Source organism: Peromyscus eremicus, chromosome 3 (genome assembly GCF_949786415.1).
Source record: "Peromyscus eremicus chromosome 3, PerEre_H2_v1, whole genome shotgun sequence".
NCBI classification, from domain to species: Eukaryota; Metazoa; Chordata; class Mammalia; order Rodentia; family Cricetidae; genus Peromyscus; species Peromyscus eremicus.
Window position 1 is genome coordinate 51,964,929 of NC_081418.1, and position 18,394 is coordinate 51,983,322.

At 40.9% G+C, this 18,394-nt stretch overlaps 1 protein-coding gene across 2 annotated transcripts in view; it reads left to right on the forward strand.

Annotated features, from left to right (window-relative positions):
- Positions 1–18,394, forward strand: part of Mgam (maltase-glucoamylase) — a 142,134-nt gene that overhangs the window by 94,972 nt on the left and 28,768 nt on the right. For both annotated transcript variants that reach the window (XM_059256576.1, XM_059256577.1), the window contains 16 exons: positions 821–949; positions 1,187–1,297; positions 1,491–1,553; positions 5,261–5,395; positions 6,125–6,212; positions 7,086–7,224; positions 7,970–8,103; positions 8,230–8,264; positions 8,357–8,473; positions 8,866–9,014; positions 9,620–9,704; positions 10,548–10,604; positions 13,276–13,400; positions 15,077–15,165; positions 17,261–17,304; positions 18,161–18,328. In XM_059256576.1, the coding sequence (XP_059112559.1) occupies positions 821–949; positions 1,187–1,297; positions 1,491–1,553; positions 5,261–5,395; positions 6,125–6,212; positions 7,086–7,224; positions 7,970–8,103; positions 8,230–8,264; positions 8,357–8,473; positions 8,866–9,014; positions 9,620–9,704; positions 10,548–10,604; positions 13,276–13,400; positions 15,077–15,165; positions 17,261–17,304; positions 18,161–18,328 (1,668 nt within the window). The remainder of the gene's footprint in view (positions 1–820; positions 950–1,186; positions 1,298–1,490; positions 1,554–5,260; positions 5,396–6,124; positions 6,213–7,085; positions 7,225–7,969; positions 8,104–8,229; positions 8,265–8,356; positions 8,474–8,865; positions 9,015–9,619; positions 9,705–10,547; positions 10,605–13,275; positions 13,401–15,076; positions 15,166–17,260; positions 17,305–18,160; positions 18,329–18,394) is intronic.

Genomic DNA, 18,394 nt, shown 5'->3' on the forward strand with positions numbered 1-18,394 from the left:
TAAGACGATTGGAAATCATGGATATTTACATTATAAATCATGAGAGTAACAAAATTACAGTTATGAAGTAGCAACAAAAATAATTTTATGAATGGGGCTGATCACATCATGAAGAACTGTATTAAAGTTTCTCAGCATCAGAAAAGTTGAGAACCACTGTTGTAATACATCTCAATGAGAGCTCTGCATTTGATCATCTCCAACACTGGGTCCTCTACAGTGAGGACAGTTTTTGTTTCGATTCTTCTATAGTAGAACTATGATTGCATTATATACACAGTGAATATTTGACATTATTTTCAATGAACAAACATCACTGATCTCAGGACACACTCATAGAGAAAGTCAAAGCACTTTTTCCTATAGTAATTTTATTTATATTTTTACACAGTGTTTTTAGGTTTTAGTTTTTTTTTTTTTTTTTTCTGAGACAGAGTTTCTCTGTGTAGTTTTAGTGCCTGTCCTCGATCTCACTCTGTAGAGCAGGCTGGCCTTGAACTCACAGAGCTCCACCTGGCTCTGCCTCCCTTGTGTTGGTATTAAAGGTGTATACTACCACTGCCCAGCTTCAGTTGTTTTTAGTTATTTTTTATAATAGCTTGTACAGATAGGCTGCGATATTCATCGTACATTTTTTGTTGATGTTGAAATGATTTTTTTTTCTGTTTTTGAGTCAAATACTTAAAAATCAGTGAATACCCAAAGATTGAAAGCTACAATATGGCTTACCTAGCAGTTGAAATTGCCAGATGCAAGCTGTGGTAACTGCTAGAGTCTGAACTTTCCAACCAGCAGCCACACTTTCTTATACCATCCACAGGACGTGCAGTACTCAGACATCGACTACATGGAGAGGCAGCTGGACTTCACCCTCAGCCCCAAGTTCTCTGGGTTTCCAGCCCTGATCAATCGCATGAAGGGCAATGGGATGCGGGTCATCCTCATTCTGGTTAGTTTGTGTGAATGTGTAGGCTGTGCTTGAGACAATGGATGGGCTTGATGGGGATCACCTTAGAGTGCCTGTCCTCTCCTGTTTCAGGAGAGAAATAAAGGTGTAATTAGTATAAGTGTATTTCTGGGAGTCAGGAAACCCTACAGTGAAATTACAACTGGGGACTTCCCTTTTCCACCCCCCTTCTTTGTAATCTTCAGTCTGAACTTTCACCTGCCTTGTGCTCGATCGCAGGACCCAGCCATTTCCGGCAATGAGACACAGCCCTATCCTGCCTTCACCCGGGGTGTGGAGAACAATGTCTTCATCAGATATCCCAATAATGGAGACATTGTCTGGGGAAAGGTATGAGCTTTATGTTGATCCAGCAAGACTCACCCTGGGCCAGGCACCGTGTTAGTGTGTCTGTGGGTGTGGTTTTTACTCTTTGTTTTTTGTCTCTGAATTTCTGCCATTCATTTTATAATCAATATTTATTGATTATTGATAACAATTAAGGAATTTGTAGAATCTTATTTGATCATTTTTCTGCCCACAGGTCTGGCCTGATTACCCTGATATTGTTGTGGACCCCTCTCTAGACTGGGACAGTCAAGTGGAGGTAAATGTCCTTCGTGGATGTTGATTAAGTCAGGAAACAAGAAATATCGGTGCCTGGCAGTGGACATGGCATGAAAACACACTTAGAACCTGTGTCCTTCCTGTTGCTTTTTTTTTCCTGATGATCTTATATACACATTTTGTTTCCAATTCATATCTAACTTTCTACTTTGATATCTGTATTGTTGTTATTGAGATTTAAAACAAAAAAAAGTTAGGTGAGATGTCCATGCTTATCATGGCACAACTGTGATTTGAAACCCAATCCTGTCTAAATCCAAGGTCCCATGGATGTTCAACTGGATGATGCCTCTAAAAATGATATTTTTTTTGATGAATAAAGGTACCTGTTATTTCTTTGGATATTACTTTTCTATAGGGTGTGTAGCCTTTCTATTTTGTGTTTGACTTTTTTTATTGCATTCCTTATGATTGCAGACAGCCTTTTCTACCGTTATAGTTATAAATCCTGTCTGATTTACATTGTCTAATGTCTCCCATCTTTGCTTTCACCTTGTTGCTACTGCCTTGTATTATACATTTGCTCTCTACTGGGAATTGATTTTTTTTCTTATAGCCTCTCCAATATTACATGCTCCTTGAGCTATATATTTTTCACAACATCAGTAAGCTTTTGTGGTTTAGGAGAATTTTACTCTATTTACCCAATGTATGAACACAACTCATTTCTCTGTTGTGAATTGTGGTTATGATGTCTGTGAGTAGGATTCTAAGAGTATGAAAGGGCTCTGTGGAGAGCCAGTGATTGGCCTGGCTTCTCCTCTCTCCTCTCCAGAAGCAGTGACTCTTTGTAGACAGGGATTACATCCATTTATGTATAACCTATGCATCTTTCCTAGAGGAGTTGGGAAGTGAGAGAGAAGGAGGCTATTTAGGCATCTACTCTGGTGAATCAGATGAAGACTCTGCTCTCTGTGTAGTCAGAGAATGGTGTAACAAATGGTGTTTACAAATTATCACATTCAAGGATCAGTTAGGTAAATGTATTAATTGAAATAGTCACAAACCATAGCCATTATGAGATCAAGTACTAAATACTCAGAAGATCATTAACAAGGACCCCTTTGCAGAACTCTTTCTTTACAATGTTTTATTCCAGCTAGTGTTCTAGGGTAGAGGAGAAAGCTCTGGCACAGCCGCCACAGAGCACTAAGAATCATAAAACACAGGATAATGATGCCCAGATACCTGGTGTTGATCACTGGGCCTCTGCAAGCAAACTGCAATACCCATGCTTATGACTATCCTGCTTGGCTATTAGAATGTGTATCTTTATTTTCTGGTACTACATAAAGCAGAACAAGTAGAAACTAACTTAAGCAGGTTTCAAACACTGTTCAAAATTATTCAGACTCAGGTCAAGATTGTTTTCTCTTGTTATTATGTAATTGTATCTATCTATCTATCTATCTATCTATCTATCTATCTATCTATCATCTATGTATTTATGTATCTATGTATGTATCTATGTATCTATGTATCTATGTATCTATGTATGTATGTATGTATGTATGTATCTATCTATCTATCTATCTATCTATCTATCTATCTATCTATCTATCCATCCATCCATCCATCCATCCATTCATCCATCCATCATCTCCAATCTCTCATTTATTATTTTGTGAGGATTTAAGCAGAATAGGTAGCTTCCTAATCTCTCCATCAGTTGTCAAAGAAGATAACTTGCATTTGGTGGTCCAGGCAGCCCATGTAGGCACATGAACATGTCAAGTCCTTTTAAAAGGGCCTTGTAGTCCCTATATTAATGATTGCATGAATGGACAGTTCCTTCTGGATACAGTGATGCTACTCTGGACTGTCCTCCCTCCATGCCACTTAGGGAATTTGGGCTTTTCCTCCTTCAGGGCAGTGGCTAGAAGTAGGACTGGAATGTTGGAGTAAATGTTGCCTGTTACCACAAATGCCAATGAGCAGAGTCAGGAACTCTGCACTTATCAGCTGCACTTTATTCAAAAGGCAGTCAATCAGGAATGCAGAAACTTATCATCCACACCATCTGCCTTCTCTTCTCATCTCCAACAGGCACATCTTTGGGGAATGGAAGCAAAGGCAGCCAGACATTCCAAATTCTATGCCTCTGGTCAGGTGGCCAGGTTCTTCTGTATTTTCCCTCATTATGATCCCTGTCTATATGTCAGGACTCACGTACTCCCGAGGCCACTAAGCCTCCCATTTGTCTGGAGGTGTCCACTAGAACAAACAAATTAGTTCAGCATATGAGGTGTGTGCTGAGCTATTTAAATTGTGTACACACAGATTCCTGTCTATAATATGAAGTGCAAATGTGCTCTTACACATTAAGGCAAGGTTGACTTGATTTACAGTTACATTCTACAGGGGATACAATTCTGACTCATACATAGCTGATAATGCCTGTATAATCTGATACTCCATCTACCCTTTCCCATATCCCATGTTTCAGACTTAGTGTGAGCTGAGTCTCTCTGTTTCTGGTGCAGGATTTTCTTTGTTAGTAGTGTCATAATTTCTACTTCCAATTTTAGTAGATACAATGCCTATGTATCACCATTATGATGTGTTGCACCCCAGCTCCCCGTGAAGCAGTGATGCATGCTGATCCATTTCTGATCCATTCTTCAACATCTTCTCTTGTTCTGTTTCTGGACCTGTGAGTTCTTACATAATGGACTCTTCTCTGGTGTGTGTAAGCAATATAGTGCCCTAGGAAAGTCTTGCTGTTATTCCTTACCACCCCATTATTTACTTCCTGATGCTTTCAGTTCTGTGAAGAACATAAAGGAGGCTTTTTGTTGAGACACAGCAAGGACTGAAATGTCCCACAATAAATAACAGGGAGAAGTATAGAGACTTTATGGATATTTGCTCTTTCTGAGTGGCAGAAATTCACAAGTAGACAGAGAGTACGGATTATTATTGATCTATTATTTTCTCCAATTCTATTAAACAATGAAGAGAATATGAAGATCAACTTGAAAATACAAGACAAGATCTTTGCTCTTAAAAAAGTATAAAATGTAGTCAAGGAGCAATACATTGGACATACTTTTCCAGTAAGATGTAGACAATGTTTTTATGATTTGGGGGAAAAGGAAGTGAAATCAAAGTGGAAGCTCCCCCCACCCGATGTCCCCCCATTTCATATTGCACATGGCTGAAAGCATCCTCTGATTTTTACAATCACAGCAAACAGAGAGCCATACTAGTTAGTCCAAGATCAGAAACATGCAATTGAATCCAACCTCATTCCCAGTGTGAATGTTCCCTGAACGCTTTTGTCCAACCTGATACCCTTCACCTAACATCTGACCTTTCAGCTAAGGCTCACATGACTTCTACCTTGCCTCATAGTCCTCAAGAAATTATGGTGCAATTGGGAGAGGGGATCCATAGCATGAGTTAGTGAGTGCAGTATTAGATCACTCCCACTCCTGTGGAGAAGGAAGAGAAATTCATTGGATGTTTTTCAGAATTACAGTAGGTGTTATTTTGTGCTTTTTTATCTGTGTTTTACAGTTTTCTAAGATAATGCTTATCCAAACATCTGCTATATACTTGGTTCATATTGTCATCATCTACCACCATGTAGTATAAGACTTTGCATGAGCCATGTTTATATTAGATGCATGTCTGCTGCTTAATATAATCATTTATGACAAATAACAAAGTATCATTATTTAACAGCTATACCGAGCTTATGTGGCCTTCCCAGACTTTTTCCGTGATTCAACTGCCACATGGTGGAAAAAGGAGATTCAAGAACTCTACACGAACCCAGAGGCACCAGAGAAGAGCTTGAAGTTTGATGGCCTGTGGATTGTAAGTGTGTGCACGTCAGTTTACTTGGATAGAAGATAGGAATGCTGTGTGTATATGTGTGTGCACATGCACGTGGGCACCTGTGCATGTTCATGTTTGTGCATCTTCCTGTACCTTAATTTTTAAAAATATTTACCATTTATTTCATTTGTATGAATGTTTTGTCTATATGTATGCACTATTTGGTCTATATGTAATGTATGTATGTACATGATGTGTGTGCCTGGTGCTCATGTAGGTCAGAAGAAGGTGTCAGATCTGGAGCTGGAGTTACAGATGGTTGTGAGCCACCATGTGAATGCTGGGAGCCCAGCAATAGCAACAAGTGCTCTTAAGAACTGAGAGATCTCTGCAGCCCATCTACCTGTGTGTGTTACCTATTAGCATATTAATAGAATAATATCCATCCCAGGCTTTAGAGATGCACAGTGTACTCCTTCTATCAGGTGTGGAACAGCCTTCATCCTCTCCACACCTGGTCTTTACCTGAAGCTCCTTCTCTAAGACCTCCAATGTCATTATCAGAAATCTCTTGGTCCGCCAAGGGAACTTTCCCTATAGAGATCATTTGTTCTTTATAGCCTGATTCCCCAGCAGTTGAAGATCTTCCCTGTGCAGATGACCAGAGATAACTGGATGTTTAATGCTTTTTTTCATGCTATTTTCTTAACTCTGAATTTACAGGCTCTGATTACATTTAAATAGAAATAATGTTTCTGACATTTGCAGGATATGAATGAACCTTCCAGCTTTGTGAATGGGGCAGTTCCTTCGGGCTGCAGTGATGCTACTCTGAACCGTCCACCCTACATGCCACGTAAGGAATTTGGGCCTGCTCCTCCTGTGCAGCACTGTCTGGAAGCAGAACTGAATGCTGGAGTAAATGTTGCCTATCACCAAAATGCCATTGAGGAGAGGCAGGAACTAAAATTCATTGTACTTTATTCAGAGGCAGGCAGGCTGGGAATGCAGAGGATTAACATTTCCCCAATCAATCTTCCTCCTCTCTAGTTAGCACATTTTAGGAAATGTGTGCTGAGCCAGTCAAAATGTGTACATGCAGATTCGTTTCTACGTAAGGAAATTTCTACTGTGCTTCTATAGTATAAATAATTAACCCTCTCTATCTAGTCATCAGGGGTTACCTGGTCATCAATGGTAGGTTCTCATAGTTTCTGTGGTTTAATGGGGCTAGAGATAAAGAATAGGAAAGCCCTTTACCCAATTCTGTGTGTGTAGGATGCAGGAGACACTAGGAAAATTTCTCAAATTCATCTAGATGATTCTCAACAGTATTAATGTCTCTGAAGGCTTCTCACTGTAAAATGTCTTATCTATCCAGTTTTATGAGAATGCATCCACCTGCATTATCTTTGTAATCAATGATTGGAAAAAGTTGCTTCCCATTATCATGGAGCCAGTTGACTTTAAGGTTCTATTTGTGTTTATGCCTTTGCTGTCAGTGAATGAAAACCCAGGGTTCTGTTGCTTCCTTTACCTTATTAAGTAAACCAGCAATGGAAATCACATGCAGGCTCCTTACATCTCAGCTCAGAGCACTGTACTGAGTTGACCCAAGGCAGGGGAGAGATATCAAATTAATCTTAAGTTGTGGAGTTAAATCCATTAATAGGAGGTCAGGAATGAGAAAAATCAGAACTGTTTTTCACTGTCTTAACTCTTCCCTCAGATTTGGAAGCCAGGGACAGGGGTCTGAGCAGCAAGACCCTGTGCATGGAGGGTGAGCAGATGCTTCCAGATGGCTCCCGGTTGCGGCACTATGATGTGCACAGCCTTTATGGGTGGTCCCAGACCAGACCCACCTATGAGTGAGTGACCCTCTCCTTCTACTTTCTCTCCTTCTACTTCCTCTACCTCTGTGATGGGTGTTGTAACTCCTCTACTTTTCCATTCATTTTCCCATCCCCAGGGGTCTGTATAATGTAATTGTAGTAACTGTGCAACAATTCTTATTTGTTAAGCAACCTCTCCTTAATCATGGAACCAGCTGTGTGAGGCAGTCAATAGTCCTCTTGACTGTACCCACAGGCACCCTGAAAGTCATCGTGCAGTGTAGGCAGTACTGTGGTATCATTGGTGACAAGAGGAAACAGGTAGCTATGGGCTAGAAAGCTCGCCTGTTTGTGGTGGAAGTGAGTTGTCTGTTTAGGTGTTGGTTTTTCTTTGGCTACTCATGTTGGATAGTCAATTGGTCTTTCGTTGAAGTAGCTAGGCATCCTCACAAGGGAGCCAACAGAAAAATAATCCCCTCCTACAGAATATCAAGTATGGGCAAATAAATAGCTTCATCCTGTGACTGCTTTCTATTTGGGGAGAAGCCAATGAATTGTCACATGGTGAAATACTTTGAAAACAACTGTGCAAAGGCCTTATGTCTGTTAATATCCTCATTAACCAATGAGACCTCCTCTAAAGGGTCATTTCTATATTCCTTCTAGTCACACAAGATATATTTTGTCATGATGTCCTAAGAGCAAGGGCTCTGGGGAGGACCTTCTGTTGATTTCCTTCCTCTTTCCTGTCTTTAATTTTTTTTCTTTGTTTCCCCACCAGAGCTGTGCAGCAGGTGACAGGAGAGAGAGGGGTCGTCATCACTCGCTCCACATTCCCCTCTTCTGGACGCTGGGCAGGACACTGGCTGGGAGACAACACAGCTGCCTGGGACCAGCTGGGGAAATCCATTATTGGTGTGTGGGTTGTGCCCAGGGGCCTCTGCTGGCTGTGGGTGGAGTGGGGAGTAGGGTCCTTGGTGAAGGGGAGGAGCAGGCAGAGAATGAGTGCCTGTCCTGACCCTGCTGCATCTCTCCTTGCAGGCATGATGGAGTTCAGTCTCTTTGGCATCTCCTATGTAAGTGTCCTTGCATGTTCCTCCTCCTCCCTAGGAAGGTGGCCTCATCTATCAAAAGCTCCCAGAGCTCACTTTGTTTGTTGTTGTTTCAGACCGGGTCAGACATCTGTGGGTTCTTTCAAGATGCTGAGTATGAGATGTGTGTGCGCTGGATGCAGCTGGGTGCATTTTACCCCTTCTCCAGGAACCACAACACCATTGGGACGAGGGTAGGATGTCAGCTTCCTCACATACATTATGTCACTGGAAATGCTACCTCAGTTTCTGAGTTCAATCCTGCTGCCTGTTTTCCCTTGGACACCATCAAATCATTAATCCTTTTCCTGTAAACTGTCTTCAGTTTCAGAAGTACTTTGATGACTTTTTGCTTTAGGGACTATTTTATACTATACCTCATGAAGAATGTCTTGTCAATTTTTTTCTGGTAGAATTTCGGTGATCTTTACCAGTTCATTAAGAGTATTCTAGGATTCCTAGTCATTATTTTCTAAACTTTATGGTATGTTAGGTTGTGATATAGTTCAAATACGCCTTCAATGATCTTCTTGAACTCCTTACTTGTCTCTGGAGGACTTTGAACACTTTTCTTCTGCTGCTTTAGAGACAAGACCCTGTGTCCTGGGATGAAACCTTTGAGAATATTTCCAGAAGTGTGCTAGAGACCAGATACACCCTGTTGCCGTATCTCTACACCTTGATGTACAAGGCCCACATGGAGGGCAGCACAGTTGTGCGGCCTCTACTCCATGAGTGAGTGTTGAGCTGGGATGCTGTTGAATGATGGGGAATGCATTAACTTGTAAGTAGGGAGCTGATGAAAGAATTTTTCCACTCTGAATGTTTGACTCTCTTTTGCCAAGGATGTCCTGGTACGGACCATACTTTATCAGTCCTTCCTTCTGTGCTCTGCTTGACACAAGTCTTGTATGAAAGACCATCTATTGAATAAAAAAAAAAAATTAGAGAAGAGTCAACCTTCCATAGCATTATTTTCTTCATGTGACCTTGCTTTATTTTTATTTTGTTATGTAATTCTAGGCCAGCATTTGTTCCAGGTCACCTCCATGAACAGTCCAGTAAAGATTTAAGAGCAAAAAGCATGTTTGCATTTAAATGTGGGATGATAAAGAAATGGTTTCTCCATAAGTACATTTCTTGACAGTTTCTGAAGTTTTGGAGTCATGGTACATGGGATGATGTGGGGAGTTTAATCTTCATTATTCTGTGCAGAGAGTGCTGGAGGCAGAAGACACATAGGATCTCTGATATGGGTCTTAACTCAAGTATTTCTTCAGGGCATTAAGCCAAAATATCCTCTTCGGGTCTAATTGTGACACCTTCAATTCCCTTTTCAGGTTTGTGGCAGACCGTGAGACCTGGAATATAGACAAACAGTTCCTCCTGGGTCCAGCCTTCCTGGTCAGCCCTGTGCTGGAGCCTGTGAGTATGGAGACCTCTGAGAATTGGAGGGTCCCAATGGCTAGACTGAGAGAATTTGAAGAAGGAAGTCTGGTGTGACACAGATCTGGAGACTCGGTTTCTTATCCTACATTTGTCTCTTATGGTCCTTCAGTGTAGGATTCTGTATCTTGGGTTTTCTTCCCTCAAATCCTTCTTTACATTAGCCCAATAATTCCAGTTCAGAGAATAGTCAAAGTGAAAATAGTTTCTTTGTTTATTTGAACATATTGTTTTTCCACTGATTAAAATGAAATGTGTAGGTACAGGTGTGGAAAGTAGTGTAAAGATTCTTTATAGCCTCCATTATTTCTAACTGATACGTTCAGAACTGCTTGCAGCAATACGTCATCAACTTGTGCCTGCTGGTAGCTAGCTCTTTGCTACCTTCTATAAGTGGTTACACATGCAGCAAGAGACATTTCATCATTTCTTCTGTACCTAGATGGGCATTTAACTAAACAGAGAAGCTATTTAAATCACCTTCAAATACTTTTGAACCTGCAGACATGTTTTCTTCTGCTCTATACCTAACCTGGGGTATGTGTCTTTAGAGAAGTATGAGTAAGGCTTCAAGCATGAGGTTGTCATTGTCTTTGAAGTCATGTTCCCCAAAGGGCCTTAGTGAAGGTGCTGGTTTTTGTTAGGCAGTTTCCACCCTTGGAAATCTGGGAAGAAAACAGGGCTTCTCAGCGTTGGTGATCTTTAGGAAGTCTAGGCACAGGTATCCAATTCCAGCTCTGTTCTTTTATGCAAGGGTACATTGCAGGTTGCTGACTCTGTCTTAGAATGCAGTACTCACACCCAGTCTGTGTTTAATTTCAGGATGCTCGAAACGTCAGCGCATATTTCCCCACAGCCCTCTGGTATGACTACTATACGGTAAGTTCACTAAATGTTCATACAACCTGGCAGTGTTAGAGTTCGGTCTCTGAGTGTGTTAGACTCAGCAGGAAACAGACCAGATCCTGACAATGGAAATCACCTGCTCTGGTCTAGCTGTCTTCTCAGTTCCTGTTAGGATCAGACAAACCACAGCCACTCTTTTAGAGAATTGCTAGGAAGTGACATGAAACCCTGCAGACTGGTGCCTATGGGGCTGTGAGCATATCTCTCCTTATGTCACCATTAGCCAAATGGTGATGACATTAATGAGCTCTTTTTCTGATACCAGAAAGTACTTAAGAGAGTAATGTTCAATCTCATTTCTGTTTATGTAAGCGTGCCCTCACAGAGACCCTTTCTCCTCTGTATTTCTAAGTGGCTGCTCTTTTGCACAGATGCTAAAGAATTGTTCCATGTGATTAGCTAAGACAGGTGAGAGCCAGTGCTGTCGATGAAAAGTACAGATCTTACTTCAAAAAGAATGTGAAGTCATTTATTCAGGGCCACTTATGAGTGACTATTGCCTAGGATCAGGGATTCAAGTTGTTCCAAATGACATGCTGCACTGTGGAAGCAGATACATGAACTTTTTATAGCCACATAGCAACAGAAAGCCGTAAGTTAGTACACCTATCAAATACATTGTGAACCTAGTGCTGGAGAGGTAGAGAAAAAGGATTCATCCAGTTTAGCCAATCAGCAACTCCAGATTCAGTGAGGGACCTTGTCTCAAACAAACAAACAAACAAACAAACAAATAAATAAACAAGGTGGAGAGAAGGATGATGAGAGCAATCTGGCCTCTGTGTGTGTGTGTGTGTGTGTGTGTGTGTGTGTGTGTGTGTGTATGCCTGTATGCCTGTGCATTCACACACACACAGCCATGTACACATACGAACACATATATACATACAAACATACACAGAGACACATGCACTGAAACACACACAGAGACACATGCACTGAAACACACACAGAGACACATGCACTGAAACACACACAGTGACACATGCACTGAAACACACACAGAGACACATGCACTGAAACACACAGCCACACACGTACACATTAGTATACAGCAGTGATTCTCAACCTGTGGATCATGATCCCTTTGGGGCCAAATGATCCTTTCACAGGAGTTGCGTATCAGATATTTATATTACAGTTCACAAGTGGCAAAATTACAGTAATGAAGTAGTGACAAAATAATTTTATGTTTGGGGTTCACCACAACATGAGGAACTGTATCAAAGGGCTGCAGCAGTACCAAAGTTGAGAACCACTGATATACAGAAGGTTGAGAACCACTGATATACAGCCATGTATATATGTGCACACATATGAACACATACATATAACACACACATACTCACACATAGACACACAGACACACACACGCACACACACACTATAGGATAGCATCACAAAAAAAAAACCTTTCTAACCTCATTGTTAATAGTGCCTGCATTGACAGACATACATTAGAGCTGAAAGAAGCAGTGGACCCATGCCCCCATTCCCAACTCAGAAGTTATCTTCAATTGACAACAATTTTCAAAGGAAAAATGAGTTTTCTTCAAGGGGGACCCACTAGGAAAACAAATTACTCTTAAGAGTAGGTTACATGCCCTGCAGTAGATGGCCCACAAAAAACAAACTCAGCAGCATCTTTGGGGGTTCCTTGTCTCAAAATGTCCTAACAGTTTTTTTAATTTTAATTTTTCATTTTTACTGTATGTGTGTATGTATATATGTATTACAATACAGCCTTAGAGTATATACAGTGGCTTCTGGTTTTTGTGTTTTTATGGGATTCCTGATTGTATGAACGAGTGTGATACTTCATCTGTAGCTGTTTTTTTTTTTGTGTGTGTGTGTGTGCGCCTTTTCTTGGGTTCTTCCTTCTGTGTGTTTGTTTTGTCATATTCCATTTTTTTTGCTTTATCTTATTATTTATATTATTATCTCTTAGATGACTTTTTTTCCTGTGGATAGACAGAAAGGGGGTAGATCTGGGTAGGAGGGGAGATGGGGAGAAACTGGGAGGAGTAGAGAGAGGAGAAATCATAATCAGAATATATTGTATGAAAAAAATCTATTTTCAATAAAAGAAAAAGTGCAAAGAAGTGCCTGCATTGTGAGGCCCTGGTGTGTCTGAGAAAGTGTGAAAAGATTTTAGGTTACGACTCAGATGAATGAGCATCTTTCACACGAGGCCTGGTAAAGGTGTTAAATGTAAGACAGGAATATTCTGTTCAGGATAATGGTATGTAAATAAGTCTGCTCATGCTGATCTTTGCAATGGAGCATATACCAAATGGGTTGGGAACTTGGCAGGATGGGAAAGAGGACAGCACATCCGTAGTCAACAAGAAATAAATGCAGATTTTGTCCAGTGTTATCTCGAAGAACTCTGCGCCTTAGTACCTGGTTGTAGGGTGAGAGTGTTTGGGATTTATATGAGATCCTGCAAAGACCAGGGACTCTCATGGAGACTTAGAGAAGCAGAAGCAGACTCCATACAGTAGCAGGGAAATGAACGAGGTATGAAAGCAGGTTTGTGATGAATGGTGATGACCTAGAAGCAAGTTTAGGGAGGTGTGTGCGCTGTATTGCTCAGGGAGGAATGTGTGCATTCCCTCATCTTTTCTCCTCCTTTGGACACCAGGGTGCAGATATCAATTCGACAGGAGAGTGGAAGACCTTACCAGCCCCTCTTGAGCACATCAATCTTCATGTCCGTGGGGGCTACATCCTGCCGTGGCAACGACCCGCCCTGAACACTCACTTAAGGTGAATAGGGAATGTGTGGTTCTACTTTGCACGCCTCTGAGCTCATTCTTTTGTCATGAGAATCCCCGATCTCTCCAGTGTCAGCCTTAAGGCCAAAAGCCATTTTACTGAGCTTAAATCTCTCTCTCTCTCTCTCTCTCTCTCTCTCTCTCTCTCTCTCTCTCTCTCTCTCTCAATATATATATTTCTCTTTCTCTCTGTTTTTGTGGGGCGGGGGGGTGTCACCAACTATGTTCTTAGATTTCCTGCAGTCTCTAGGTTCTCTTGACAGAGAACTGCCCCCTGCTGGACTTGGAAAGACTTCCTCCTGGTCTCCTTACCTTAGTTTTGAGGATAAATTGACAATTGGGATAGTCTGCATCTCTGACTTTCCCAGGGCTATAGACCTTTTCACATTGTAAGTCTCATGACTTGAGAAAGCCCAACTCTGAGCATTCTCACTCAGCACTCTCCCTACCTGACTTGGCCTGATGACCTATCTGTAGTTAGAGACAATGTAGCTCATGCCTCACTTGGTCTCTGGTCTAGATTTGGGTTCCATTGACTAAGTTCCTACAAACCCAGTTTCCTGTTTCTTATTCATAATTGAGCAGGGTTCTTTTTTCTTTTTAATTCATAATTGGATTTTAACAACACAAACTCAAGTCTCTCCCGCTTTCCCATTTTCTCCTCTTTGCTTACACAATTACAATTCTAGCTCTTCAGAAGAGTTACTTGCTGGTATTCTCAAACTCTTCCAAGTTTGGCCCTAGTAAGTTTCAACAGACGGATTTCTTGGGAGGCTTGAAACCCACCTTTTCCTTTGAACCTCCCTCGTTTTCTTAATACTTCAATTTATAGACTTTTATGAAAACATAACTAAATCTAATCACCACTTTCCCCTCCCTATCCCTCTCCCTGTCAAATAACTCCAGTTTCAGGTCACTTTGTATACTGATACCAAATTCCTGTCTCAAAAATTAAAAATTTTTTGTTGCCTAGCTTGATGTCTGAACCCCTTCAAGAGTAGGATGCCCATAGTCTATAGATGGAAATGTGATACCAAGTTGACTTTGACACCTCTGTCTTTTTCAATATGTTAATAGTAGAGCTGGCTTTCAATGCCCCAAAGATGCTATTCTCCCAGTACAGTCAATTGTTTCACTGCACTTGAACTTATGCTTCTGTTACCCTTGGCCTGAGGACCAGGGTGTGGAACATGCTGGGTAGGCACGTGCTTTACCACAGTGTGATCTCAGCATATCCCCAGTACATTTGCTTCCATTTGTCTAATCACACATTTCTTATCATTGACACATATAGATTGTAAATTAATTCAAATCACTGAGATTCTTGCCCTGGAGTAGGATGTCTAAAATGCCCTGGTTCATAGCACCATTGTTTAGGATAGCTTCTGCTCTAATAACCCATTTTGTGACAAGAGTGGCAGTTTTAGTGGTAACTACAGAAGCAGTTCAGAAATTCCAAGATTTAAATGCTTGCACCCTTCACAGATGTTTACTTAATCTGGTAAAATTATTATTGGAGGAAGACATGATATTCTCCATTTGCCCCTAAAGCAAAGGAATCATGTATGACTGACTAGTGTTTTTCTCAGTTGAAATTTGAGGCAAATGCTTTCTAAAATCTTTTGAGCCCTAAATATTTGTGCCTTGTGTAAATCTTGTTCCCCACAGCCGGAAGAACCCTCTCGGTCTGCTCATTGCCCTGGACGAGAACAAAGAAGCAAGAGGAGAGCTGTTCTGGGATGATGGGCAGTCAAAGGGTGAGTGTGGTGAGAGGGTGTGGCCATTGCAGACCTGCATGTCTGACTCTGTCCCTTCACCCCTGCTGGCCATTCTGCTGTGAGTGGAATCTCACCAGCCATCACAGCAGCATCCTTCCAGAGAAACCATTTGCTTCTGGTTGTACTGGTCAGAGATCATGATAGATGAACTACAGAAGGAGGAAATGTTGCCCCCAACCCCTCTCAATTCTCCTGTTGGCTAGACTCTCGTTTTTATTAATAGACACTCAAGGGGCACAGTTTCATGACTGGTGCTTTAAATCATCTGCTCTGAAATATATATTATCCCCAAACCCTCGGGGACAAGTGTTGGTGATATGAAAACCATACTCATGCCAGTATGAGGCGATGAGCACACACATTCCTAGTGTCTATGCATCAAGCCGTGCTTTAGTTCACATCAGTTGCTGTGCAGTAATGATGCTGTGGCCCTAGCTCAGGAATTAGATTCCCATGGAACACCTGCTTTGAGAACATCTGGGGAGATCTTTGCAGGGGTGTGGTAGTGAGAAGAAAGGAAAGCAATGGCTTGGACTTGTATAGTTTGTTCATCATTTTGTCATTCTCAAGACACAGTTTTAAATTCTTGATTTTATTTAAAAATAATGAATTGAATATGTTTGAACATATTCAAGGTCTTCAACATAGCCATTGCTTACTGATTACCATCAATATGATCAACAATGAAGACATTCATTCTCAGCCATGGTATATATTATCTCCCTAGAATATGCTCTTATAATTCAATGTCGCTGCTCACTGAGTAACTTCTCTACTCCTCTGCCTCTTCCATGAACTGTTTTTTAAAAATGCACATATAAATGTAGTGGCTAAGTACTTCTCTTTGTGTCTAGCTTCCTTCATTTAGTATGATATGCCTCAGGCTCATGCAAGGTCACATGTTGCCATGTTTTTATGTTCTCACTTGCTGAGGACTCCATGATGTACATGTCCTACCATTTCTTTTACCATCATCTAACCATGGATGTCTAGGTACTGTCCACATCTTCACTATTGTAAAATGTATGATAGACTTCAAGTTAAGCACTGAGCATAAGTCATCTAGGGAAACAATATGGAAAATATTCTTTTTTTGTTTTGTTTTGTTTTTTTGAGACAGGGTTTCTCTGTGTAGCTTTGTGCCCTTTCCTGGAACTCACTTGGTAGCCCAGGCTGGCCTCAAACTCACAGTGATCCGCCTGGCTCTGCCTCCCGAGTGCTGGGATTAAAGGCGTGCGCCACCACTGCCCGGCGGAAAATATTCTTTGACATTAATCTTTATAGACAAAGTCAATGATAGGCCCTACTTAACCTTGATGTCTTCTATATAGGAAAATAAAAAAAATTGATAGTTTGCAAAGGCAGCATACAGAGTAGAAGAAAATGGAGCAAATTATGTATTTGACAAAGTCAATGTGAAAATAAAAAAAAATTTCTTAAAATTGATGGCAAGGGAATACACAGTGTGATTTTAAAATAGGAAAACTATTTCAATAGGTATGTTTTTCAGAGAAGACATAGCCACACCTAGACATGTATAACCAACAGGTACATGAGAAAATGCTGAACACTAGCAATAAGTTCAGGTTTAAATAAAGCATGATAGTGATGTATCACCTCATATCTTGTAGTATGAAATAATCAACTGTAACAAGTGTTAGTGAAGGTGCAGGAACCCAGGGGAACTATTAACATCCTTTGGTAGAAATATACATTGGTTTAACCACAGTCATTCAAAAAGTTGAAAATAAAGTGACTTTATGATACAGTCATCTCACTTCTAAACACACACATATGTATGTCCATGAAATGAGCTTGCCAAAGAGAATCTGCACTCCACGTTCATTGTGGCATTATTGCTACTAGGGAAGATATGAAAACAGTCTATATGCACTGATGGATACTTGAATAAAAAGGTAGTATTACTAGATTTAGTAGAATGTTAATCTGTCATAAAATACATACTTCTTTGATTTACAAAATCAGCTGTCAGCTTTGAGGAGAGGAGATAAAATATGGCCTTCTTCAGGGACCAGGCCAGGCTGACTTCTCTCTCTCTTTTTTTTTTTTTCAGATCTCACAACCAATAATGTTCTATGTCAATTTTCAGTCACTCAAGTAAGTAGAACGTTTTTAAGAATCTGAAGTGTGGACTTTTATCTGACCATTAGCACCTATTGGCATGTGTATATATGTGACTACATTTTCAGTAATGACTATGGGTGAGCACATCCCCATTTAGGACTTAATTCTCAGTAATTTCATCATTTGTGCTGTTGAAAGGAAGCAATAATATTCATAAATCAAAGCAAATCGTATTTTTCAATAGAGCTAGTGTCTTGATACAGTTATGTAAAATGTCTATTTGCATGTTCTCATTTTTTCCCACCTAAACATGCATTAGTAGAGAAGGCTCAGAGGCTTTCACAGCAGCTGAAGATCTGGTCAAGGATGGGGCATCTGGTCTAGGATAATAGGGCATCTGGTTTAGGATAATAGGTCATCTGGTCTAGGATAGATTTTCTAGTCTAGGATGGGGCGTCTAGTCTAGGATGGGGCATCTGGTCTAGGATAGGGCATCTGTCTAGAATGGGGCATCTGTCTAGGATAGGGCATCTGGCCTAGGATAGGGCATCTGGTCTAGGATGAGGCATCTGTCTAGGATAGGGCATCTGGTCTAGAATGGACATCTGATATAGGATGAAGCATCTGGTCTAGGATGAGGCATCTGCATAGGATAGGGCATCTGGTCTAGGATAGGGCATCTGTCTAGGATGGGGCATCTGTCTAGGATAGGGCATCTGGTCTAGGATAGGGCATCTGGTCTAGGATGAGGCATCTGTCTAGGATAGGGCATCTGGTCTAGAATGGACATCTGATCTAGGATGGAGCATCTGGTCTAGGATGGGGCATTTGAGGACCTACAGAAGCTCAGCCCATTCATTTGTGCATAACTATGCTTGATGTATTTCAGAACCGCTTGGACGTGAGTGCTGTAGGATCAACCTACACAAATCCTGATAATTTAGCATTTCAGGAGATTAAAATTTTTGGAACACGGGCACTTTACAATGTTACAGTGAAACACAATGGTGTCATAAGTCAGATGTCTCCTCAAGTCACCTATGATCCTAACATGAAGGTAAGTCTCTGTTTTGTTGAGGCTTTTCAAATTGGTGTGATGGTGATTCTTCTTGCCAAAGTCACT